The 27,390-nt window shown below is 38.4% G+C and overlaps 1 protein-coding gene and 1 long non-coding RNA gene across 2 annotated transcripts in view; one reads left to right on the top strand and one right to left on the bottom strand.

The window, feature by feature from the left end:
• The window catches only part of LOC105457056 (zinc finger protein 134), a 30,676-nt gene extending 15,882 nt beyond the window's left edge, over window positions 1-14,794 (top strand). Inside the window, exon 6 of the mRNA XM_011701484.1 lies at window positions 10,414-14,794. Within this exon, the coding sequence (XP_011699786.1) occupies window positions 10,414-10,724 (311 nt within the window). The 3' untranslated portion in view covers window positions 10,725-14,794. The remainder of the gene's footprint in view (window positions 1-10,413) is intronic.
• LOC105457057 overlaps window positions 1-27,390 on the bottom strand; it is a 58,891-nt gene that overhangs the window by 4,725 nt on the left and 26,776 nt on the right. The gene's annotated exons all lie outside the window — the stretch shown is intronic.

Raw genomic sequence — 27,390 nt, 5'->3', positions numbered from 1 at the left:
ATCGGCAAAATGTTCGAACACAGGTCGCGCACGCAGGTCATGGAACGAAAACCGAAAGTATCTACTTTTTAGTTTCCATACTCTTAGAGAATAACGAATAAAGTTTGTTGAAAATCCTAACGTTCTGATTTTATATCATAAAACGTATTTATTTTAAATTATTAATCTCTATGAATATTTTGTTAGTAGTCTCTCGAAAACATTTTAAGACAGTTTAATAAAAAAAAAAACAGCACGAAAAAAGTAATTGTCATAATTTCATAAAATAGGTTTGACTGATCTCTGATAGATTGAATCTATTAGTATATTTTTGAGATATAATGATTTCTTATGAATCAAATAATATGCATATTTTTTATAATATGGTTATTAATATGAGAAAATTTTATAAATAATAAACTAAAACATTTGCGAATTAAACAATTCTTTCGCGCGGTGTAAATTATAACAAATTAATTAAGACCTTATGACATTATTACTTGATTCATTAAGCGTAATACACCTCGTATACGCTATTTGCAGAGAGCACTTGCAAAAAATCGCATTTGCTTGATGCGCGTTATCGCGTAAATGAGATTGCGTTTCAACGCGCATCCGTTCGATCAAGCGCGACGAAAAACGAAGGGACAACGGACTCGCGACCGCACCTTTGTAACGACGCACACGCGTTTAAAATGTGTGCGACCTGCGGCGCATCCTCAATAGGGTGTCTCCCACGAATGTCGCACCCACGTCTCTACGCGACTGACCCTTTTCGCATATGAAAGAATCACGCAGAAGGCATATACGCGACACTAGGAATCGATATCGCGTCATCGCGTACTTTAGATAGAAAGTGGAAATAGAGGAGGGACAACGTATAAATCTAGCTTTCGTCATGCTCCTTCCATGGCCAATGAGGGATCTCAAATGGAATTTTCAAAGACCTTTTCTAGCAATGTCCCGTACAATAAACGAATAAAAAGGATAATACTTGTCCCGAAGTTGAATTGACGTAGTCTTCTAGCGTTTATACCTCACGAGGGTAGACTATTAACGCGTCGTTAAACTTCACATTGCCATTTAATTTGCGACATAGAAACGACGCTGCCGCGATAAACGATAAGGGGCAAATCACTTGCTAAAATCTAGCTACGCAAAATGCGCGCTGTCATCAAAACTGCTCTTCGCCGTTTCATTCGATAGCGATGGATAGGACAATTATCCTCTTTTACAATAGAAGTCAGAAAAAAATGGATTGGCATGCAATCAGATTAGCTCCGGATTTGATTCATTTGAGGTTTGTGTGTCGCGGAAGATCCAAACGCGAACACGCACATTGCCCGCAATAAATATATCGGCAGATCATCAAGTTATTTCGTATGAAAATCGTGTCTCGTCACGCACACTCTTCCACGATTTTTTTTTCCTCTCGCCATGAAAAATCGTCGGAAATAAAAATTAATTCGCCGTATATATCAAAATTTGTTAGGAGCGATCACGATTATCGCAAAATCGTTGTTATATTTTAAAAGAGATAATTAGTTCCGTCAATTTACTAAGTAAAAATTCTAAATATTTTCCCTATGTATACTTTTTAAATGGTATTTATAAGACAAAATTAATTAATTAATCATCGTGATGGTTCAATAATAATTCAATAATAATTTATTTTTTGTTTTGATACGATTTAAAAGATTTTAATAGAAAAAAATATCATGATATCATATTTCATATACATAAATTGTTTCGTGACATAGAATGAAGTAAAAAGAATTTATTATGTTTCGCGATATTATGTGAAACTTGGTAGTTAGTGAAATTCGACCTTTGTTCCTCGAACGCGATGTAAATTCACAAAATGACCCAAGATTAATATTTGACGAATCATTCGCGATATTGAGGGTGGCTTCCGAGCGGCGATTTGTTGCCACATACAGAGAGGTAATCTTCAGACGAGAAATGTATTTGTATGGCGTCGTATGAAAAATGATCGTGTATATCCTCCCTCCGAGTGTACCTAACGAATGGCCACACAATCGCAGCATGATTTTTCCACAACTGCGGCTTATTATCGGTAATTTCTTGCAGAGAGAAAAATAACTACTCGCCGCATCTTAATGATAACTTTTTTACAGAGATACGTAGATTTGTTGTTAAAATGATTACATAGCGTTTTGAAATATTCATAAAATACAGCATTCTATTTTGCGTTCTGTACGTTTATTGCATTATATTATATATCTAGCCGCTAGAATTACTAGAGGAAAATAAGAAATTTTGAGGTATATTTTAATATTTAAAATCGTAGATGTGGATAAAGTAGTCAGTCAATAAAGTAATTTTAGAAATTTAAAAGAGAGAAATATTGTGAAAAAGATTTTTCCTCCTGTAGAAGAAGATGAAAACTAAAAGTGCAAGTGATCTATTTGTATATGAAATATTGAAATATGCCATTCTTGTTATTGTAAATCTAAATATTGGATGTCCCACTAAGACAGTCATCTCAATGAAAAAGTATTGTAATTATTAATCGAAAACGTTTCGGCAATCGGCCCACACATTGAGATTGAGCCATAAATTGAATCCCCGCGTGTATCAAGTAACGCGTGATCTGATTCAGACCTTCCCCCCTCGGTGTAAATTGCGGGCCCGGCCGTTTTTCTTAAGCGACCGTCCCGCGGCAAAAGCAGGACATGAAAGGAGGCGCCGATCAGGAGCGATAGGGACACGTTTTAATGGCGATTTAATCAGCTGCTTCGGCCACGTTTTCTCGTGGAAACGGCCGGAAGGAGCGCATGCACGATGGGAAACGGTCTGTTTGTCGCGCGCTAAGCGAGTTTCCGGCACGCCACGTGCCCGACACGGGTCGTCGTGGGGCATGCGTGTCCCGCGCTAATTAGCGGCTAAGAGAACAAGCCGCTCGTCGTCGTGGGTTATGGGGAACTACCGAGAAAGGGAGCAATAGCACCCTCGAATGCTCGAGGAACTCGCTCTAGCCACTTTGTACTCTCTACGTTTCTCCATGAGGGGTGAACGTAATGCGAATTTAATCGACCCTTCTCGCAGCGACTTTCCGCTACCAATTTCATTCTCTCTCGTAACGCAGCACCGCGACGGACAGTCGGAATACTCGGGATTTACATTTTAATTATACCTTCAAAGGACGATGACGTAAAAGAATTTGATTAAGTTAAGCCGCATCCAATTAAACAGACGAACATTTTTTTTCTATGGAATAAGATTCAAAGTTTATAGATAATTTAAATGCTGTCAAATTTCATGATAAACCTATACAAAACGCAGTGCATTGTTTAAATTCATTTTCTCGAATTGATAGGTTTTACGTTTCTTAGAGAATTTAATATATTTCTTATTTGTCGCTTTAATAAATTACAAGAATTTATTCTATAACGGCAATGATATTTTTCGCTTGATCACAATTTTTCATATCGTTATATATATATATTATATATTTTTTAAAGTTAGTCAATACCTTAAATTAAAGTGCAAATAATCAGCGGACAGAAATGTTTTCGTATTACATATAATGAGGGAAGATAACGTAGAATGTGTGGGAAATAAATATATTTTTATCATTTAAATATCTTCAATATACGAATCACCGACGTTTAAAACAATTTTCAGAAAAGCTTGTGCAAGCTCGTACGTCATCAAACTCCTTGAAATATAATTGCGGGTGATAATGAACTTATTAAAGCTTATTATAGACGCAATTTGTGGTTCAAATTTATGGCAAAAGCATGTACCTTAAAATGACTCAGTCATTCAAAGTACATTTGACTGTTCATATAATAATACTCGCTATAGTAACAATACAATGGGTGACATCATCATCATCGAAGTAAAATCGATCGGCGTAAAAAATTTTTATTCTAAACCATGGTGAAAAAATATGAAAGCAAGCGTAAGAAAATATAATTCAAATAATTGTAAAATATGAACATTTTCGCAGTATTTTTCACAAAAGAACATTATCCTGCCATTAGAAGCCTTTTTTAGAGAAAGCGTTCTATAGCTTCAATCATTTTGCGAAGAGCAACGTTTCACTTGATACGCGTCATAATGGTATCTTTCTGAGAAATGAAGATTCAGTGGCATTTTCACGCGAAGTTTCACGCGATAAAAGTGTTCTTATAGGAAATGCGTTATACGCAGTTTCAGTTTTACGAAGTACCTATAATATACTTTAACGATCTCTTCTAACGTGCGTTAGTAATATTTCTTATTCAAGGAAAGTAAAGATTCAGAAATGTTTCCGGCGAAGTTTTTTTTTCCCCCGTGACGAAAGTATAAATAATTCCCGGACGTGGGATACGCGCCAGGTTCTCTCATTGTCACCATGCGGATGACGGTGGTGTTCTTTGTTAGGGTAGCGATGTCGCCGCTGCAATTTGATTTCTTGCATAATTGACGATCGCGTACCACGATTCTTTCGCGTCTCACAGACGGATATACCTTGCGCACAACGTGAAGAAAACATGAAACGTGTTGAATATACACAATTCTCCGTTGCATCAAAAATGTAAAACTTTGTTGGAACCCTTCTAATACCGACAATTTTGAGAACTCGGCTTGGTAAATGTTCGAAATCTTTACTTTTCCCTCGCTTTGAAATTCAAATTACCATTTATCGCAACACTACTGTTTGATTGAAACGTTCTTTGAAACGTCTTTCCCGTGACTCTTTTCCTTGAAATTGAATAGAACGGAAATATATCGGAAGCACTTGCGAGCGTTTGATTCGAAGAAATTGATACTTTGATTACAGAACTATGGATCGGTAATTATCTCCTCTTTTTTCCTGAGTATTATATGTGTATCTGTTACTTACAATGTTCGATATTCTCCGAGTGTATTCTTATAAAGCTGCTAAAAGAAGTTCAAGTAATAACACGATAATTTATGCGATGAAAGGTAACGATCGATCGACGTCAAGTATCATCGCGTCATGGTCGATCGGCGAACTCGGTGCGATCGAATCGACGTCGCCCGCCAATGATTCATTCCGGGACAAGCGCACGTGTTATTCGCGCTACGATAAAATATTTGCGTAATGCACCTTTCGTGTCGTATCGCGGTAAAATTATTCATCGCGCGGGGGGGATGCACCCCCGCCGTCCGCGATGCATGTAATCGGAGCTCGCGATGACGGTCATTGACGAAAAAAAATTCCCGCTGTCTCTCGCGCGCACTTTTGTCATCATCGAGGCACACTCTTACTCGGCAATTTCGATCCGTCCGCCGGACTTTTCCCGCGCGAATCGATAGGATCCCCCGTTCACCCCGTTCGTCGCCAATCGAAAGGGGAAAGAAAAGAGGAGAGAAGAGAGAGAGAGAGAGAGAGAGAGAGAACGCGTATGTGCCGCGGGAGTAAGTCGAGATGATGATCGCTTCCGGCGATCGACGCCGATGGAGGACAACTTTTTTCCGCATGCCAGGCAGCAATTGGCGGGAAAAAATACGGTCGTCCACCGGCTGCGTGTTTCCGCGACTGTGAACTTTCAGTCTCCTACGCAAGCATCCGCGGATAATGCGCGCCGCTCGCACGGCGTATCTACCTCGTCATTCGCTGAAACAACCGTCGAGCGAGCGCTCTGAAAGAGTAATCGAGGCGAATGCGCGGGTATCAAGCGAAATGTTACGTTGCCCGCAAATTGTGCTGTCGGCAAACGCTATGATTTTCCTTGCGCGTCATTGAACCCCAAACGGGGCGGGAAAACAAAGAAAGAGGCGTACGGCGGGCTTTCACGAAACGCAATTTGTTTTGTCATCACTCGCTGTTATATTTTATCAAACGTACATTTGTTGCGTTGTGCAACGACGAAATTCGTAGGACACGTTGATCGTTCGCGGGTCTGAACAATAAGTCTGAGCGCGCGTCACTCTCGTGAGAAATTACCTTCTCAGAAAAATCTTGCTTCCCTATACAATTTAAGTTCAGAGATTATGGCACCCTTCCCCAAAATCGCTGGGCTATCGCGTGACATCGGAGATCTTTTAACGAGCTCTTCGTTTCCCTAGCGCGAAAAATCCGCACGAAATCGATCCTCTCTCTCCCTTCCCTTTCTCTCTTTCTCTCCGTCATCGCAGTCGATATCGCCGCCATTACATCACGTTCGTTAAAAGAGACGGACCTGCATAATTAAGAGGACTCCCGCTCCACCGTGTGCGTCCCCGCACACAGAGAAGCGCGCTATTCGCTCCTATCATTATAATCGGCCGCGAAGCAAACGTTTCAGCCGGTAAATATTTAAGTCGGCCGGTAAGGGGCTGGTAATGAGAGTCGAGATGGATCGATAGGCACAGTACGTAGGACGAGGTGTATACGCACGTTCGTATGGGTCGCTGACACTCTCGATAAATATTGTCCGGCAGCCCGCGAATCGCGTACCTTCTCGTTTCTTCGTCCGTGCGTCCGCGCGTGAGAGATGACGGCGATACCACCCTCGCGTCCCGGAGAAATTAAAAAGTCTAGGGCAAACATCGTGCTGTCACACTTTTCTCCTTTTCTCCCGCTGACCCCCGCGAGCCGCTCTCTTTCTCCCTCCTTGCAAAACATGCCTCGTTACGTTGGTCTTGAAAGGCAAATAAACGCGGCAAATGTGATTTAATCGCCGTTTCGATCCGAATATTAGTCTCTTCCCTCCGCCCGTTCTCTCTTCTCCTCGAGCTAATTAACTAAATATTAGCTCGCAATTACGATTGTCTTTATACGTTTCAAGCGCGGAAGGCTTCGTATTATTTCTAACGTTTTCCCCGTCGAGTGCCGTTAACTTTAATTCCGCAGAGTGTTTCACCGCCGTGCCTCCAAGGCCGGGGCTATGAAAGCCCTGAATCAACTTGTAATAAATTTCTCAATAAAGCATGGTGCATGGAAGTGACGTTCGCGCTCTCTCACTTCCGTGATATAATACACATCGCCTAAAAGTACAGTCGTATTTTTTGTGCGATACTTTAACCTGTTCGCTATATAATTAACACGAGGAAATACATTTTGTCGTGAAATAAAATACGGTAGTAATATGTTCGGTAGCGTCAAGAATGTTGCACACATGCCATCAAACATGGCGTAAAATAGTCGCGGAAGACATGTATGCGGAATAACAATCGGTCGTATTTGCTTGTTCGGGGCTATAATTAAATACGCGATATTTGCAAGTTTGCATGTGCAATTTTTTATTACCATCTCATTAGTTGTATGCGTAACGAGTTCGGTAATAAATATGCGCGGGTATATATCAGTGCGATGCATTCAACAGACATTGCGTGTTGTAAAATTACCAAACAAAGTTGCAGGTAAATTACGTTATCAACGTGTAATTTTCACTGTATCGATTTTAGCGACGCATCATTCGCGCGAAGTATCTGGTCTGCGTTGCTTCAATTATTTTATTTTAAAACGCCTGTATTTTGCGACACAGCCTATGCCCTCAGTTTTTACGAAATTTTTTTGAGCATTTCGCGAGCGTCAGTTTTCAAAGCGCAGAAGATAAATATTGAGAGACGTATATAATTCACGATATGAATTGAGGGTACCTCATATCACGCTTCAATTATTATGATATCGCTTCTCCTAAGTGATGTTGGTTTAACTAGATTATTCACAATTTGTTGCTTCACAATTATCTTATTCATTGTTGATACAAGCGTATAGGAAAACATATTGCAAAATATACGAAGCGAAATCGATTGTTTGCTCTAAGCCTATAAATTGTCTTGAGATATTAACGGCATACGATAGCGCGTTTCTCTGCGTCGAGCAATACGATATAAAAATTGAATCGTAGGTGGTACAATTACGATAATTGTATTTTCCTTCATGTAGTCGTGAAGGATGGTAAGAAACCGACGTGCCTGCTCCGACAAAGCGGCACTGTCATCCACTATCGCCTATCGCTATTGTACGCGTCCGTGTTACGCGGGGCAATAATTCCAACAATAATATATCGAGATGAAACGTCAATAAATTTAGATAAGTTTAAAGGAAAGAACGTCCGTTTGCAATCAATGAGATGAGTTAGAAGAGAAGAAAATTTTATTTATTCCGTGCGCGCACGTGAGATACGAGAAATCAATTTTGAGAAATTCTTTTGAGAATCGAGCAATTTGGAATATGATTTATGAACACTTACAGCGTCTATATTTCGACATGGTATTGCAATTAACATCGTTTGGACGTAGAAATCGAAACGTTTTCGTCACCGATCCTATCTTCCGTTGCAAGCATTAAACACTTCGCGATTACTCGCCGCGCTTCGCGCGATGACATAAAGTCCATACTTTTTCCGCGAAAAGAGCCGCTAGTTCTTTTTTTTCCTCCAGGACACTCGTGAATTTTCTCTTCTACTGTTTGTGCACGTTTGTTTGAAAGAGAGAGAGAGAGAGGGGAAGAAGGGGGGGAAGGGTGATACCGCTTGCGCAACGTCCGCTCGCGGAATTAATTTCTTTCCGATAGAATCTTAACGACGGCGCCTTCCGTCGTGCTACAACATTCGGAGGCGTCCGTCCGCTTTTATCGTCGCTTTACAATCATAAAACTGTTTACTCGGAATTTTGAGTAAAGGGGGAGGGGATTGTCGTCTCCGCGGGTACAGGTGTTTGCTCGGTACTATCACCGCCGGTCGATCGTCGTTAGACGAGCGACGATGGACTTTTAGAAGGCCGTGACAGGAGTTTACAAGTACGGTTACTCTCTCTTTTTTTTTTCTTTCTTTATTATTATTGCTATCTACCACGAGGCCGCGATCTGCGTGCGGGACGATCGTACTTGAGCGTCAAGATTCGCGAGAGCGATTAACGCAGAAGTTGTTGATTTTTTTTCTTCCGTGTAACGATATCGCGAGAGCAATTGCAAGATGCGTGCGAGATTATGCTGACGCTAATAAATGATGCCGCTCGTGACACTTTCTGCCTTCGATGAAACCGCGTTTGCCGGGGAATTACGATGAAATATAGTTCCATGAGTGATTCGTTATTACTATAATACTTATACTATAACATTTTGTTGCCGAAAATTCGCATGGAGAAAAGAGTGTATGTAGTCTCTGTGCTTGATTTATAAAAATTTAAAACTTTTTGCGCGTATACAGGGAGTTGGAAAAAAATATTTGGTTATCTGGTCGAAAAATTAAACCTTATCAAAGATAGAAGCGATTTTCGATCTGTTAGCACAGGTGATTTGCTTGCATTTCTGCATGAAATCATATGTTTCTTTTTGCATAAACCGATTTATTTATACCAGAATATTATCGGAATAAAGTATCTGTGATATAAAAGAATCTCGTAAAATATCCACTTGTTGATAATCTTGTGTCTTAATATTTTCATTTGCAAAAGAAACTGGAGAAATCAATTTGCAGAAACAAAGTTGTGTAGATTAATTTCTCGACTTATATTAATTTGACATTTTGTCACTTCTAATGAGCACTATATATTTCAGTAATTTTGTAATTTCTTAAAATATATAGCGTGTATCAAGTAATCGATTACCCTTCTTTCATTTTCACTTATGACGCCCCGCGATTATCGATGTCTCCTTTAATTTCCCTACTAATTTTTCTCGAAGACAGGCGTCGAGCGTATCGATTATTTGTCAACCGTCATCATATCAATGTCGCGGACATGACGACACGCTTCGATTGCTTATTTTACATGTAAAATAATTGCTCTTAATTGCACTTTGGACCCGAACGAGCCAAGCTAAGATATGACGACCGGTTGTCTTTGGAAGGACCGTGCAAAGGCTTTAGTCATCGCTGTCAGACGCGCAAGTGCTCTATCGCCGGCTGACGCCACGATTTATTGGTTGATTCAGTTGCGTTTGATTAACCTTGGTTCATTATTCCAGATCGCTCGTCGGTTCTCTTCCTCGCGCGATAATTGAATTTGCAACGCGTGCATTTGTAATTCATCGCCTCGCATCCGACGACGTGGCTAATCGTCGTCGATCAAAATTTATCGTGCCTACCATATTCACGAGTTTATTAGCGCTAATATTTAATTGATGGATTTCAAATTAGAAATGCAATATTTCTCATGATTTTTTAATTGCAGATGGCAATTACGTTGCAGAATTTAGGCAAACTTTTGACATATTTCTATATTAACAATAATAAGCATGAAGTGTAAATAAAAAACTTTCTTGACGTATTAATTTAATAAATTAATTAATAAAATTTTACTTGTTGAAATGATATTTCGAAGAGTACCAAATTTTTTTTTTTTTTTTTTGGTACTTAAAATCTGTATAGAAAAACAGCTACCGTACAGATACTGTAAATCTTTATAGAAATACGCCCTTCAATTATGCCACATTACGCTAGAGTATCTTTTGAAAATTATATCGCAAAACCTAATGAAACTGCAACACGTCGTACTGACCCAGGCACCGTCCTCAATTCTATTTTGCAGGTGAGAAACCGCACAAGTGCGTCGTGTGTGGCAAGGCGTTCTCCCAGAGTAGCAACCTGATCACGCACATGCGTAAGCACACCGGCTACAAGCCGTTTCAATGCGGTCTCTGCGACAAGGCATTCCAGAGGAAGGTCGATCTACGCAGGCACCGGGAAGGTCAACATCCGGCGGCGCCGGCGCTCGATTATCGTTCTCTGCAGATACCGCCACAGCAACAGCAGCCAAACGGCAACCGGCACTCGCCGATACCGCCGCACTCGGCATCCTCCGCGGGTTACCACGTGATATCCGTGCCCGGCAGTAGCTGAGACTCGTTCATCTGACAGACGCTTCGTCCGTGAACGCGCACCAGGCACCCTCGAACCGGAATACGGAGCGGTACGTATCGTTGAATCGCGATACTGTGTGACCGGTTGGGGGAGGGCAATACTGCGAGTACTGCGAGATCGGCTGCTGGAAGCGAGATTTCGCAGATACTTTAACTCCAACGGAGTTGGTTGGACGGAGTAACGCGTCACGCGCGCGTAGAAATAGATAGACATATATGCGTGTGTAACTGCATCAGCGTGGATACATTCTTGAGATAGCGACGCCCGCAGGAATTCGGTATCTTTTACATGAGCTAGTTTAGGTACTGTGCGAGGTTGAATACAATAAGATAAGAAATCGATTTCGAATCGCGAAAAAATAACTTCTTGAATCAGAGTAGAAAAAAGATCTCAGTGTTATACGTTCTATATGTAAACGAAGATAATTTTCATCAAAATTATACATAAGATCTGGGATAAAATCTAGGATATATGTCCACAGATTATATAACGTTTTTATCTTCAACTTTTGTGACTAGCTAGTTGTGCCTGTTTAGGTATATTGGTATCACAATACGTCAACGCAGATTATCGAAAACGGCTTTTATATCTCCATCACCATACTTCAACGTTGCATTCTTAATTAATTTTACAGATAAATGATTGACGTGTAGCGTTGCACACGGCAGTTTGTGGTCTATCAAATAGAATCGCGAGATGTAGCGCTACGCGTCATATCGGTGATTATGCCTACTCTCTCTTCTATGGCGTGATATACATGTATACATGTTAATATACTGACTTCTTGGAGTAACACGTGATACATCTCGATGTCAAAACAACATCTATGTATACCGTATATCCGTGTCAGTTGAAACGCGAATATAAATTACATTAGACGCGATGTTACTTTTGCATCGAGTCACTCCTTTCGTTTTGTCGGCCTGATTTAACTGCAAGTTACACTCCAATGGCCGTAGCTCTAGTGATGTATTGATGGTGTCGACATTTTGGAATGTTTCGGAATATCCGGGATATCCGCGAAAGTGTAACGCGAGTCATCGAAGTAGGATACGTATATACATCTTGAACGGAACGAAAGAAACAGGCGTGTCACGAAAGTGACATAGGTCCGGCCTTATCTCAAATAATGATAAATACACACAGCCGCGATTGCACGCGTGATTGCACGATACAGATTCGAGGCGCTGTAATTCAAGGATCGTCTGCTGGCGCCGAAGCTCGCTGTCTCCTCGCGAGTCGATCTCGCTTACGCTCAAGTGAGAAACGGAATTGTAAATATTTTCCGTTGAAATCACCACACCGCGATATCTCTTCTTCGGAGCTGTAATTATGGAGCGTGAAGCACGTAATCGAACACGAAGTATTTACATAAATCAGTCGGACGACCGTGTGTTTAATTAAAATCTATCCAAGTGCCTTGGTATTTCTGTACCACCCAATTCTGACGTGGTTAGAATTATTATTATATAAGCTTCGATGCGTATTATTTCTCTCGACGTCTTCTTCAGTTTATTTCTTTCTCTTTTTTTTGTTTTGATAGATCGCGTTGTCCGATCGAAAATAATTATAAGCATAGCAGATGAATGAATCTAAAAAGGATTCAAAGAATTCACGTAAATAATTTTTTCTACGACGTTTAATTTAATTATCTTAATTGTAAGATGCTGCACTGATAATCAAGAAAATTCAAGTTTTCAACTTTTAATTTTCCAAATGTTTCCCAAAAGGTTCGCTTTCATTAATATTACTCAAGTTGGAGTATATTGTAATGTCGCAATATAATCATTAAATCTTGAATATCTGTCGTTAGAAATGATTATTATATTGACATCTGCAAAATTTAACGACCAATAAGAATATTGTACATATATACATGTACATATGTATCATATTTCTTGACGCACGTATGCAGACTATCGCATGTATTCGTAAATTTTTGCTATTACAATTATCATTTTCGATATTTTGATGCTTACGATAAGCGAGTGAAAACTTCGAAATCGGAATAAAAAAAGTATTTTTATTTTAATTGAGCTACTAATTACCCTCGCAATAAATGTACGTATAATTCGATTTGATCGAACTGAGGTTGCTAGTAAAACAAAGTGCCTGAACGTGCCTTTCTTCGGTGTCGTCGTATATCCGATTTATATTTATGGAATATCATTGCACTCCTATTATTAAAATACGTCTCCACCTTTAAATACATGAATATAATATATGTGTGTTTAGTGTACACTTAAGCTTCATAATGCCTCGATGCAGATATCAAAATTATTTTTAACACATTCCTTTAATTATATATTATTAATTTTAATATAACCATTTAATGTAATTTTATTTCCTGTGAATTTCTCAAGAGCATCAATTGATTATTAAATTACAGACTGCGCATAATCGATAAAGTCTAATCTAATTGATAAAAAATTGTCTATTGATTGGAAAGATTGAGAAACTATTTTCTTGTCAATTGTATTTCAATTTTACAATTTGACATATCTAATAAGTCTAAATGTGACAAGAAAAATAAAAATATACACCAAAATATCGAGAACTCCGAGCTGAATGCGAATACTATTTTTTACCATGTATCATAAGCTGCGTTCACTTTGGGCGCTCACGCGCTGTAAGCTTCATTCTATCTTCCGCATGTAATGATAAAAGATAAAATGAGCGCTTACAGCGCGTGAGTGTCCAAAGCAAACGCGGTTATAGTCTATCGAAGCCAAAGTCATTTGTTTTTAAAAATGATACTGTATCGAAACATCATCGACAGATTAATTTTGATCATTTCATGATCAATATTTTTAAATTCTTCTTTGTTATTTGCGATTTTTTTTATTTTTATGTTTTATCCTCGCGCTCTTTAGTATATCTTTGTAATTATCGGTACAATGTTATCAACGAACGTATTTCATACGTCATTAATTAAGATACACTTCCCGCGGGAAGTCATTGCTGTGAAAGAAAGGCGTGAATGAAAGTGATTATTTTTGTATACGCAAAGGAAAGCGAAATGTGTAGCTTAAGTGATAAGCACGCTGTACTTTACCCTGCACAGAAAAAAAAAGAAAAAAAAATCAGTGTTACAATATACACGATCGCAGGCTCGCGAATGAACCTTTTGAAATATATGGCTTTTAAGCACGCGCGAAAGCTCTATATGAATATATTATAGGATTTCTCCTATCGTAGAGAATTTCCGATTCTTCAAGATCTCCAAAAGATCATCCGTCCCCGCGTGAATGTGAGCGAAAGAGATCGCGAGAAGCGACGACGCAAACGAAATTCGCATATCCGGCAACGAATCATAGCGGCTAGAGGACCAAAGATAGCATAAGTCGGACCTGATCGATTGGTAGCGCAATCGGGTTTTTTTCTCTCTTTTCTCCAGAATTCAAACGACACACAACACAAACGAAACGAGTTATCGCACGAGGACGACGAGATAACTCGCGAAAACTCGAGGCTTACCAGAGATCCCGGTCCTTCGTACGTACGTACAGATTGTAACATACCATTAGGTTTAGCTAATTGATTAATTATGTGCGACGGTTAAGACACTAGCTTAGACTAATTGTTCGACAAACGACGTTTCGTTAATTCGCTAGCGACGAAAGTCCCGCGACGAAGATTACGACGAATCAGTTCGCGCAGAGGCACACGTCCTTCCGGTTTAATTGATTAATTAAAACGGATAAATTAATTAGCGAATACCATAGCGCCACACGTCTGACACGAGGCTCGTGCGTTAAGCAATTTTGTGCTATATATATTATGATTATATAAACTTATGCGTAGAAAAAGATTGCGATCGATAAATCAGTAAGTAGGTACCTTTCAAGATATTTGTGTATGTGTCTATCGAATGTGAAAAAAAACGCGTATGAGAGAGAGAGAGAGAGAGAGAGAGAGAGAGAGAGAGAAGTAGTGATAAGAGAGATTTTGCGAGCATGAGCGAGCGATTCATGTTAATCGGTAAAACCAAAAATATGTTTATTATTACTAAAGAAGATATTGATCGAATAAATTGTTTTTCTTATAAACATCTTATATCATTTTTATAGCAATTTCATATCCTCAAACATTTATCCTCCACATTACTATCATATCCAGTATATATATTTTGCCTACTGTATAATCTGTAATGCATTTTAATAATTACAGCAAAGTAATTACGCAACCTACATTTTTAACATTTCAAGGCTCAATATAACTGCCGCTTAAATTTTCTCTAAATATCTTATTTTTTAAACATTTATTTTTCCATTAAATATTATTTGTTTGAACATTATTTATTAAAATGTTCGTGTTACTTCGCAAATTATCTATAAATTATTATCAACTGTAGTTGTGAATTCAATTGTCGATTCACCAATATATTTCACGTGAAAGCTTGCACTTGAAAACTATGATACAATTAAAAATTCAATAGAATATTTTCTCTATTTTCCTCTCTCTCTCTCTCTCTCTTTTCTATAAAATTACATACTTTACACAAAATTTTATTTTTTCAATTGTCCCGTAAATGTGAATTGTCCGTATACGCGGTTAGTACACGTGGCCAATTTGCATTTTTCAAACATCACGTAACGTCGTTCTGATAACTTTACCTATTGCAAAATTTTCCTATATGTCATCTGTCCCTTGCTAATTCTCCGCCTTTGGCACGCATTTTTCCTTCGAAGTCGAAGGTCGGCTTTTGCCGCGATAAGATAATTTTGTCGTTCAAGCAATTAACGGCATAATCGTTTACGGTGGATTCCAACTGCACCTGTCCAGGAATGAATACATAAGTCTTGTGCGCAAAAATAAAAGTCATAATTTACCGTAATACACAATTGAAATATATAAGAATTTTCGAGGATAATATTTAGCAATTCGTTTTAATTATTGCGTGAACCTTGCACCGTAAACGCAATCATCTGTTTTAATGATTCAATATATTTATCAATTGCAATAAATACGTGTAGTCTAGAATTAATAATAATTGTTATATATGTTATTTTCTAATTTTATCTTACATGATTTTAAATTGTGCCCCGTGACACAAATACTTTTATTTATCCAGAAGCAGATCCAACACAATCTTTTTTCGTTCCATTAAAACTTATTTAAATTATTTATTATTAATTCTCTAAACACGTGTTAGATAGAACTATTGCATTTGTTAACAAATAATAAATATATTAGTGTCGAGAATTGAATATTTAGATTTTTTGTATTAAATACTAAATACTTAATGACACGTGATATGAAAGGACTTGTGTTAATGAGCCGATATAATCTGATTAACACATAATAGAATGTATATCGATGAATCGATCGCACAATGTTGTCGTATTATCGCATTGATTTCATCGCAGGGCAAAATAAGAAAAAAAGCGTTAAGCAAGAGCTTACGTGTCGATGCAGCATGTGCGCGATGTAATTACGTTTCCTCGAAAGAAGATCGGCTCAGATGTATCGTAATTACAGTGAACTGTGCAAGCAATCAGTATTTATGATTCCACCAAACGTGTAATACAACCCCTAAAGTGTATTTCTCGCCGGATTAATGATAAATGTGCCACAGTAAAGCCGGAAATTGTGCCACTTTGCTTATGACCTTCCTGCACGTTGCCGCGCAATTGCTCATTGTATCGTGCAATTACGAACAACCGGCGTAATTACAAAGTAAGCATCCAAATTACGATAAAGCGTCGGCTGTAACAAGCGATACGCAAATTCGTGTATTATCCAAGTAATGTAATTCACAAAATATTAACGAATTTGCCTGTTAAAATCTAAAGCTTATGACGTACAAAATATTTTTATAAATATATAATTTTTCTTGCAATACATATCTTTCATAAAAAAAGTGTAAAAGAAGGAATATGTTTTTCTCGCAATAATATTGTGAAATAATATTTGCTTATTTATATTAAGCACGTAATCTCGCATAGCGTAAAATATCACTTTTTCAAATTATCCGTTACTTCTTCTGTGTAACTCTTCAAGAGAGTTAGGCGTGCGTCTTGGTCAGTAAATTGAGAAATCCAAAAAGCGAGATAAACCGCCGCGCACGGTGTCGACGGTGTGCACGGTGCGCCCGTAATTGGCCAATTTGCATTTCGCGATCCGGGGCGAAGGCGAGCCCGCGATTCGCGAGATAACGGAGGAAGAAAGAGAGAAAGAGAAAGAGAGAGCAAGATAATCGGGCCACATCGCCCGATTTCTATCGGAATGCGGCAATTTATACGATCGGCACGATAAGCCGCCATCCACGCCGCGAAAGACTCTCCGCTCGCTTCCTCGGTTCACCTGCGTAAGTCGATGCGCGGGATCTCGAGCGGAGCGTGCTCGCGCGCGTGCTGTGTGATGCGCGTGTTGCACGTGTTGCGCTCGCGTGTCAGAAAATTTTTCAACTATTGTGCAACCTCTGTAGCACTTTTGATGCTTATCGTGGTCCACCGCTTTGAGAAAATCTTTAAAAGATTTCAGTTTAAGTCTAAAAAATATTTTTTTCTGCATTATTATTATTGTGAATATTATTAATGTTATTGTGGTACTTATATATCGTATGTATATAAGAACAATAATAATTGAAATTAGAAGGAAGTAATATACCGTCATCTTCGAGATCATCCGTTGATTATCTTTAAGAGATTATCGTTTTATAGCACGGTAATTCTGTATTATCAGATAATTTGTATTATTAGCAATCTTTTAGTAATATTTAATTAGCATCTTAATGTCTTGATATTGTGTATGATTAACTGAAATGCCTCTTTCATTATTATATTACAAGTACTGTCTTCAGTAGAGAGCCTTTTAAATTCTCATCTTATTCATCTTGTGTTACTAAACGTTGAAGACATCTTCAATAATTTAAGAAACCATAAAGTTACGAATTTATGGGGCAAAATAAACGACGCGGCCTTGCTACATACGAGTGAGCTCACACGTTTAAACGGGAATTCGAGAATGAAAGCAAGGGGCACCAACCGGTTTGAACGTACCCTTAACCGAGTGAACCTTCTCGAAGTATAAATCATTTTATAACACCGGCGTACCGTTTTTATTATCTTGGAAGTAGAACAATTACAATTTTTTTTTTAATTTCGCCAAGCGAAAAGAAAAAAAAACATCGGATATTTTTCAAAGCCACGAAACGATATTGGCTGTTCAAATTTTAACACGTTGTTGGTGCTTCGTCATGCCGGCCGTGTGGACGATAAAAAAAACTAATGAATTAACAACTTAAGCAACGTTTATCTGTTTTTTAAGTCACTATTTACGCAGCGACGTGTTCAGATGATATTGATCGGAGGTAGCCCTATCTTGAGCGAAAAGGCGAAAACAAATTATCCCATTGGATACGGATAATCAATTTATTTTTTGTTTCCTGCATCTACCTCACAAAACCGTCTTCTTTCTTCGTCGGTTTCTTCCTGCGGCGAGGAACGATCGCCGATAATCTATTACCGGGCGATGGGACGGCCGCGGCGCTCAATCGGCCGCCCTTCATCCTTTTTTTTTCATCTGCATGGACTGATGGCTTCTTCCAAAGTTAGCATCTTCTCATGTCAGCACGTATATTCGCATATTCCCCATTTCAACAGTATAATAATGTACTATCCACTATTGTATTAAAATGTAGATTTTCTGATTTGAAAAAAATATATATATTATATTAGAATTTGCAATTAAATACTGAATGTCTAGATGTGAAAAGACATGAGAGAGACAACTCGACTTTTAGGAAATAAATCTACTTTTAAAAAATTTAATTAGATATTTTTTAGGGAGATATCAATAGGTATTTGATAATGTACGCATTTCATTTTTGTCTACCAACTGCGTGAAAGCTCAATTTTTAGCAGGTAGCTATCTCATCTTTGCACACTATTATCCGACTTTCTTCGTTTTCCGTTTCATCGTGCAAACGTACGCCTGGGGTCGTATTAACCGCCATTAGTCTCCAATTAACTTTTCTCCTCGCATTCAATGGAGCCGCGGATCAACCGCAAATGAAAAATTTGTCGTAATCGTTTATGATCGACCGTAACTTTGTGGCGCTCTTTACGGGCTTTAAACGTTGTAATCATCGGCAATATCGAGTCGTTAGTCGATGACATGTTTGCGAGCTAAAATCGAAATTCTTCACGCGGGAATCGAACACGATTGTAAATTAATCAAAATCGAACGGGAGAAGAGGGGCGACCTCTTGCTTTCCTTCTACTGGTGTTTCAACGTCATACTTACATCAGTTTGTAAATTACCGAAACCTTTCCTGCCATCTTATACGAAAGAACATAAAAAGTCTTCATATTTTTTTTCATTGTTATGCAGAATTTTAAATACCATACGTGAAAACATCCAATCAAGTCATATGCACCGTTAGAGAATCATGTCCGGTTCATGCATTCTTTTTTTCTACCGTGCTTAAAACCATATATTTCGATATCGTCGACCGATTCCCCGCTCTGGTTTCCACATCTCTGAGTTTATTACAGCTAATTATGGATGGGCAGTAAACTCGCCCTATAACGAAGGCATTCAAAAACCCGACTTTTCCTTGGCATCGCCGCTCGAGCGCGCTTTCCGCTTGAATCATCCACACGTAGTTCTTTTTTACGTAGTCCGATTAGGCTATTTCCTGATGCATAACGAACTAGCTTTTGCGAATGACTGCCTCTTGAAAAAAGATTATTTTATTAACTAACAATTAATCAGGTATTTATTAAAGCGCTTTTAATCAATGGATTTATGTAAAATTATTGCTTCTATTTAAAGATTTATTTTTATTCTGTTTATATTGCTTTTCATCCAATTTAAATTATAATTTATATATTGTAATATTATAATAATTTACATTACATATCTGCAATAATTATTTATAAAAAAATAAATCAATGTTACATTATATACATTTTTTATAAAAAATATTTTTTCCGCTTTTATTTAAAACAAATCTCCAACCGATTTTTACTCAAATTACGAGATATTGATATTAGAGTGAAATTTAATGGCAAGAAATGATAGTGGCGATGCCTCTTTCAGTTGCAATACTGTTTATGTTACGCTTTGAGATTGCACGAGAGTGCTGATTTCTAAATCTATATGTATGGTAATAGGGAAATTCGCGCTAATAATTGCGACGATAACACCACGTTTACGATGATAATAAAATGTGCCCGTAAAACTGCATCATGCAAAGTTGCTGAAAGTCGCGAAAGCGCGAGTATGAGGAACTCGCAAAATCATTCCAATTTGTGCACGAATCATTCATTATTCACGATTCGTAACTTCTCGATGCTGCCGCGAACCAGAACAATCGGTTTCTTAACCTGATTTTACTGACTAAAAATATCGCGGTGTGTTTTTTTTCTAATTATTTTGTAATTTTTGAAAAACTAGTTATAACAATTCGATACAAATCAATCTATACTGTTTTCGCGCTTGACGATTGCGAAGTAGGATATAGCAAAACAAACGTAACGTCGTAATGAAAAGGTTGCGATACGATTAGCAACGAACGCGCGTAATTATATTTGCGTATGTCGGTGGACGATAATTACTACTTAGCTTTATGAGGCCGAGGAGCTTCGAGACCGCGTTCGAGCGACTGGAAAATCGGGCCGCGCGTAGCACAAGACGCGGTTTCGAAGGGTCGAACCCCAATCCGCGGCACGATCACGAAAGCACACGGTAAATATTTCAGTGGCATTAATTTCATGATTCCGCGGACTGTGGATGTCTCGCGTGTCCCATCTACGTTGTTCGATCGATTTTAGATGGCAGAGTAAATCGAACACATATACGTAGATCGCAACCCAAATGTGTATTAAATCTAATCTTTTAAAAGCTGGTGAACGCGATCGCAAAATCTAAAACACTATTACTCCATTATCATTTATGATAGCGTTATTTGTTCAATTGTTAAGTTAAAGCTTACAATATCTTTATTTAGAAATATGCGCACTGAATTTGTAATTATTTGTACAATTCAAATTAAATATCCGGTCTTTGATTAAATATTTCATTTTTGTTCGAATAGTTTCATATCACCAATTAGATATACCAGTCAGAAGTACCGCGTTTTATATTATTGATTATTTTTATTCAAAGAATCATGTTTAATGTCAGAGTTTATTCGCTTGTACTCGACGTGATGGAAGTTACATACGTACAGCTTTTGAAAGCGTCTCTCGAACGGTTATCGAACATCGTGTCCAATTAATTAATTTTTGCATACTTTAATACTCACTCGGCGGAAAGGGAGTGAGATACTAGGAATTTTGCAAGGGATGGCAGTTTGATAAACATTGCGACGTGTCACAGCGCAAGCGGTCGAGATACGTTCCGACGATAAACGCATCCCACGAGCATGAACGTCCCGTCGGGACTTTATAAAGTATAACGTAAAACGCAACGCGCGTTTATATGTGTGTACGGTTTACGCAAACGATTAATTTCATCCGCCACAAGAAAAGGAGAGGAGAGAGAGAGAGAGAGAGAGAGAAATGTCGAGCTCCGATCTGTTATTACAGCAAATATGGAAATTCGTATGGCGTCAGTGTTCCCGAGAGACGTTACTTTCCGTAAACCGCGTATCTGTCATTACATTATTAGAAATTATTCATAACACGCGCACGCATGCAACACGATTATTTATTGATACATATCGACTTGGGAGAGAACTGATGGAATTCCATTTTCTTCCTCCGTGTGTCACGCGCGCAACGCCGCCGCGCCGCCGTTGCAACTCCTTCGCTCGATCTCAAATTGATACATCGGTTTGTCGTCTTGGATAAGACATTCAAAGAGAATATTATTATATTAGCCAACAATATTTCCGGGAAAATCAAGAACCGTAAATACGCACTGCGTTTCACTGGTCCATCATTAGATATACATAGATAACTGTATTCACTATAAAGCGCAATGTGCAATGGATCATATAATTAAGTTATTTTATTATTATATCTACTAATACTAATTGTAAATGACAATATCCGTGAAAAAATGACACTTTTGAAATTTTAATGCTTAACGAGGTATATTGTGGATCATCACTCGATTTGAAAGCTATTGTTATGAAATCATCGTAAAGGACTGATAATCGTGAAAGAATATACTGAATCTTGCATATTTGTTTAATGCAGATTTTCAGGTATTTTTCTGGAACGTTCTGGGTAAAGCAAAAATTAATTTGCTAAAGATATAAAGAAAAAAATTACAGAATTAAAAAAATATGTAAAAATAAATAGAATTACTTGTTTTAAAACTGCTTAAATACATGTATATGCTTGATAATTATAGTTTAACAGTTTTATACAAACGTAGATTAATTTGTGAATTATTTGTCATTTATATAAAAAATGTAAAAATTTATAGTAATATAAATTGAAACAATTTTCTAATAAAATGAATTAAGAGAGTTATGGAAAAGAATTTTTTTAAATTTAATTCAGAGATACCATCAATAATATATTATTTTTAAAAAAATACCGTATTCACGCTATGCTTGCCTTTTCGGAATTAATATAATATTATGTTCAACCTTTCTGTTTAGCATAATAAAAAGCTTTTCCCGAAACAACACTTCTCATGCAGATTTCAAAGCTGTTGAATGAAACCGTTTCTCGCGTTTAAGATTCGATCCACCATCATCTAATGAAACTGATAAAGGATCATCCTATTCAAACAGAATACAAAATCCATGACTCGATTAGTTTTTGTTATGATAATAAATCATTTCGAACAAATCGAACTAAAACTACCTGAATGTCACTTTTCCTTTCCCTTGCATCGTACATTTTTATCTCTCGATCAGCTTCTGCATTGAATACAGACAAAATAATTTACATTTTATGAAGTGATGTATAGAAAATATGTGTATTTTTTTCGTTAATATGTGCAACATAATTTGCATCATAAGAGACAGCATGTATTTAATTTGTTACGTTTGTTTGTTATTCAAATCTCGATTACCGAAACGATATTTTGTACAGAAACTCTATTAAAAAGCGGGAATACCAGAGCGAAGATATTGTTCTACGTCGATAATCTTCTCACGAGCTATCAGACGATTCACACGCCATTAACGTGGAATAAGAACGCGCGGAGTGTTGATGTAACGGCGTTCTAATTAATTTCGCTCTCTCGAGACAACGAGACGTCAGGTTGCGTGCGCGTGTACATAATAGACATTAATAAATCGCATCGGGGCGTGCAATTTCAATATTCCGACCCCCGGTCGTATCCGTGACGACCCGCGACCGCGAAGGACGAAAGACGATGGCGAGATAATTTATCGCGCGCGTTTTACCTCGCATAAACTTTAATGAACCTGCTCTCATCACGGCGGTTTCTAAATCTTGGAGGAAACGATCACCGTAAAGCGCCACTGCTGCCGCAGGTGCAGCTACCGTCTGTAATTTAAAGAGAGCACGATACAGTAATTAAGCGGGACGCTTCCCGGTGATAATTAAACTGACGCGTGTATACTTATGCGGGAAATTATTCCGGCCGCGCGGCGCCGCCTTACTCAGTGGTCCTCGTCGAGCATCGCGTCCCCCTCTCTACCCCTCGCTCTCCCCCGCTTCGTTCTGTCTTTCCCCTTTTCTTCCTGCTCTCCTATATCCCCGAGATCTCCGTCTTTTTCCTTCTTCCATTTCTTTTGTTTTCCCCCCTTAAATTTCACTAAACGAAAGACATAAGATGACATCATTACGAGCGCCATTAATGAGTCCTAGAGCGCGCCTTTGACAGGGTCGTTTAATTCCACGTGCAATTAACATGGCTTTATTGCTCCCATGACATCTGCAAAATTTTTATGAGCGCGAGTAAATTGAGTCGTCGTCTCACCTTCGCGCCGGCATGGAGAGGAGAACGGTAGGGAATAAACGCCCCGCATGCGCCGTCGTAAAACAATGGCATTTTCACGGCAGTAAGACAATTTAAATAGCTTGCCGAATGCATTTCAAAACGAAGAGAAATATCTTTTTATTGCGGTACCCTTGCAACTCGATACAGAATCCGCTGTTCAGAGCGATGCTTATAAGATTGAAAGTAACGGTTGAATCTTCGATCAAAGACCAAATTAATTAGCGGATCAAACCATAGGATTATCAAGCTATCTTAAACATTTATAAAGCTTATAACAACGTAGTATAATACTCTCGTTTTATATTATTAAATTTTCAAACGTGATTATTGCAATACAATTTTGTTACGTTGTTATTTACGAGCACAAGCGTTTTGTATTAAATTTTGGAGCGTTTATTGTCCGTTATGGCGTTTAATATCAATAATACTTGAATAAATTTACATTCACCTTGCAATCTCTTTCAAATTACCTTTGCAGCGTCGCGCGTCGTATATTCCGATGCTCATATCTTAATTATTTTTTTATTTAAGTAATGCAAATCTGCAATTATAACGGAATTTCTTCTTGCAGAAGCGCGTAAAAGTATCGTTGTGTTGTCACCTCGTTAAAATACGGTACACGATCAGCCTTGTTGGTTAACAATTAACTCTTTAATTTAGTTTCGTTATCCGGTCGCTTTCGCCATTTCATTTCCACTTAATGGCTACGCACACTTCGAACGGCCCTCCAACGGATAAATATTGTTTTAAACGTCACATCGTAATTCACTTGGCGAGTGTCGTCGGTTTCCTTCTCTTCACCGAAAGCACTCTATTTTCGTTAATTTGTTGTACATCGAAAAGGCGTATGCCCAATAATTTAACCGATCTCTTTCTCTCTCTCTTCCTTTTTCTTTCTCTCTCTCGGTTGTCAAGCATCACATTTCACCGATCCGTCTTTCGAAAGCAGTGGCCGCGGTGCACCGATTTCCTTGACCCGATCGATTTTCTTATAACATCTTATTATTAACTTTTGATGATTCAGGTAACGTTTTTTACATCGATTTCACAAACCGTTTAATATAAACAATATGAACTTTTTCATATAATTCAGAAAATTAATTTTTATAGATTATCAGAATTCTATATTCTTCTATAAAAGATGATATTTATGGAACAATTATGCATGTGTATATAATATACACATAATGATAATTTATATTTTCCAAAATAATGGCTCAACAACTCGCTCAATGGCGATACCTAATTTTTCACGCACGTAGGATCAATCTGCTCGCGGCAAGCCACATCGTTCTCTACGAGAGGGCAAGAACCTTCCGAAGCGGTTTTCAGCGGCAGCATCGAATAAATTATGCGCTCCAATCCAAGGCGTGTTGCAAAATCCACGCGGCATTAAATATGTATACAGTGATACTCCGATAGGGAACACCTGTAGAAGACCGTGCGCCGTTGTAGGGCCCGATCGAGTAGGAGGGAAGGGACGCGCGGACAGGTATCTCCTCGGAGGTTTTCGGATTGCTTACGTACGTTCGGGCATGCACGAAGCGAGCCGCGCTTATTTATGCACTTGCCACTCTTCCCGATCGTTGGCATAAATTGATACGTCGTGTCACCCCCTCCTTTATGGTAATACCTGTCGACTTCCTGGGATATATTCGCGGGATAACGAGGCACGTGGACACGGCCGCGAGGCTCGCGAGCCGACATGAGATTTCTTGCCGTCGTTCGTAATTCAATGAAATTCTATAAAAATTTCAGATCATCAACACCATTCGCTAATGGGGAGAGAGAAGTAAACACTGAATATATTCATATTTAAAGCAAAATAAACATTATTATGATTTTACTATTTGACATTTTTATGTGCAAATGATTTTTCAACGCGTACTGTATAGATTTTCTCGTATCTCGTTTTACTATAGATACGTGAATTTAATTGACACAGATTTTTTTTAATTGAATGTTTTGGTATCACATCTTAATCTTCAGCTTTTTGGAAACAACTCTCGAAATTCAGAAAATAACGTTTTATATCAATTTAATTTTGCAGATAGAATTATATAGAATAATTATTAATGTTGGAACGACGGCTGTCGATCTCGATCTCCGATCACAAAGGGCTGTAGTGGCTTGTGTCCGGTAAACTTTCTATGAACCGTGCTCTATCGCTATAAAATCTTGCCTGCATCGTTACTTGCGCGCGCGAATTACGGAAAACAATAAATACGGCCGCTAAAGTACGGAGCGTACCGCGCGGCGGGAAGCCCGGCATCTCTATAATCACCCACGGCTAATTCCTTCGATATTCGCGGAACGTGATGAGCAAGGGCGTGATTAGGGGTACGCATTGTCCATTACCGGTCGTCAGTCTACACCGCCGTTCGAGGGCCTCAAGGCGGCTTTGCCGAGAAGTGCATAAACCTCGGTTATAGCCGCCGAGCAAGTGCGCTAGTGCACCTAGTATGGGCATGCCGCGCCTCGGTGAAAACTGCGAATTTCGCCGTAAGCCCGCCGCGCCGTGACGATTATAAGGATTACCGGATTCCGTGAACTGCCATATGACGTGGCGGGCGGCTGCAGGAGTCCGGGGTATGTATTAGAACGAGGGTTGCACTGGGCGTGCGGAGGAGAGGCGTTGAATTTCAATCCTAATCGTATCTTCCGCGAATTCATCCGCAAAGTAATATTGGGCAACCGATCCAATCGCAGTCAAAATTATTTTGCGTTAGCATTCTCCTCCCCTTCCCCACATGGATATTAACTCGAAATTTGGTCCTTTACGATTGGAAGTAATCTTGAGACGCGATTAGACATTGAGGTGTAAGCAAAACTTACTGCTTCCATTTTCCAAAATTTAGTCATAAAGGAAAAAAGACTACTTGTAGATTTTGAATAAGTTATCTGGATATTTTGATTTTTTTTTATTTTAATAAACAGTAATAAAAAATTTTTTTAAAGAAAATTAAAAATGCTAGATATTAATTTTTGCTGCGTGAAAATATAAAGCGAGATTTGCGTGTGCATGAATCGATTAAACCGGGGAACAAGTCCATTTAAAAGCCAAATGATAATTAACGTTACTTCCGTTGTCTGATTCGTGAAAACAACACGTAAAATCATAAAGCGGAACTATTCTTCTGTCGATCATATTCAGATAAATGGTCATATCGTGGAGATGAGACGGAAAGTTCCAGAAGAGTTGACCTTGTAAAATTTGAAAATTTCGTAGTTTTAAATATTATTCTAAAAAAAAAATTATTGAAAGTCTCAAATATTTCGGAAGTTTTAAATACGATGGAAATTTTAAAAACCTAAAATGTTTGAAAGTCTTAAAGGTTTTCTATTGTTGAGTCTGCATATGTGATTGAAATCACGACTAGTTGATCTTTTAAACGTTTAAGACTTTCAAAAGTTTCGAGCCATTTAAAATTTTCAAAAACATCAAGAATTTCCGAAACAAGAATGTTATCTGAGATAATTCGAGTATTTATATGACCAAAATGTTAAAAAATTTTCTAAAGAAGCACATTTGGACGCCTATCATTTAAACCTCGCCAAAAAGAGAGCGTAGCCCGGAATAAAGGGGAGTGAAAAAAAAAGCGAGAAGCAGCACAACAGCACAACCGCAGGGCCGCGTTATCTCGCGCGTGCATCGCATTCGATCTGTATAATTTAATAAATCGCGCCGCGCACAGTCGGTCCTCGAACGGGCTTCATTCGCGACGCACACGATGCGCGTATCTTGCTCCCTTTCTGTAAAGATAAA

This window comes from Wasmannia auropunctata, unplaced genomic scaffold (assembly GCF_000956235.1).
Source record: "Wasmannia auropunctata unplaced genomic scaffold, wasmannia.A_1.0 LD335400.1, whole genome shotgun sequence".
Taxonomy (NCBI): domain Eukaryota; kingdom Metazoa; phylum Arthropoda; class Insecta; order Hymenoptera; family Formicidae; genus Wasmannia; species Wasmannia auropunctata.
This window is presented reverse-complemented; position numbering and strand designations above follow the sequence as displayed.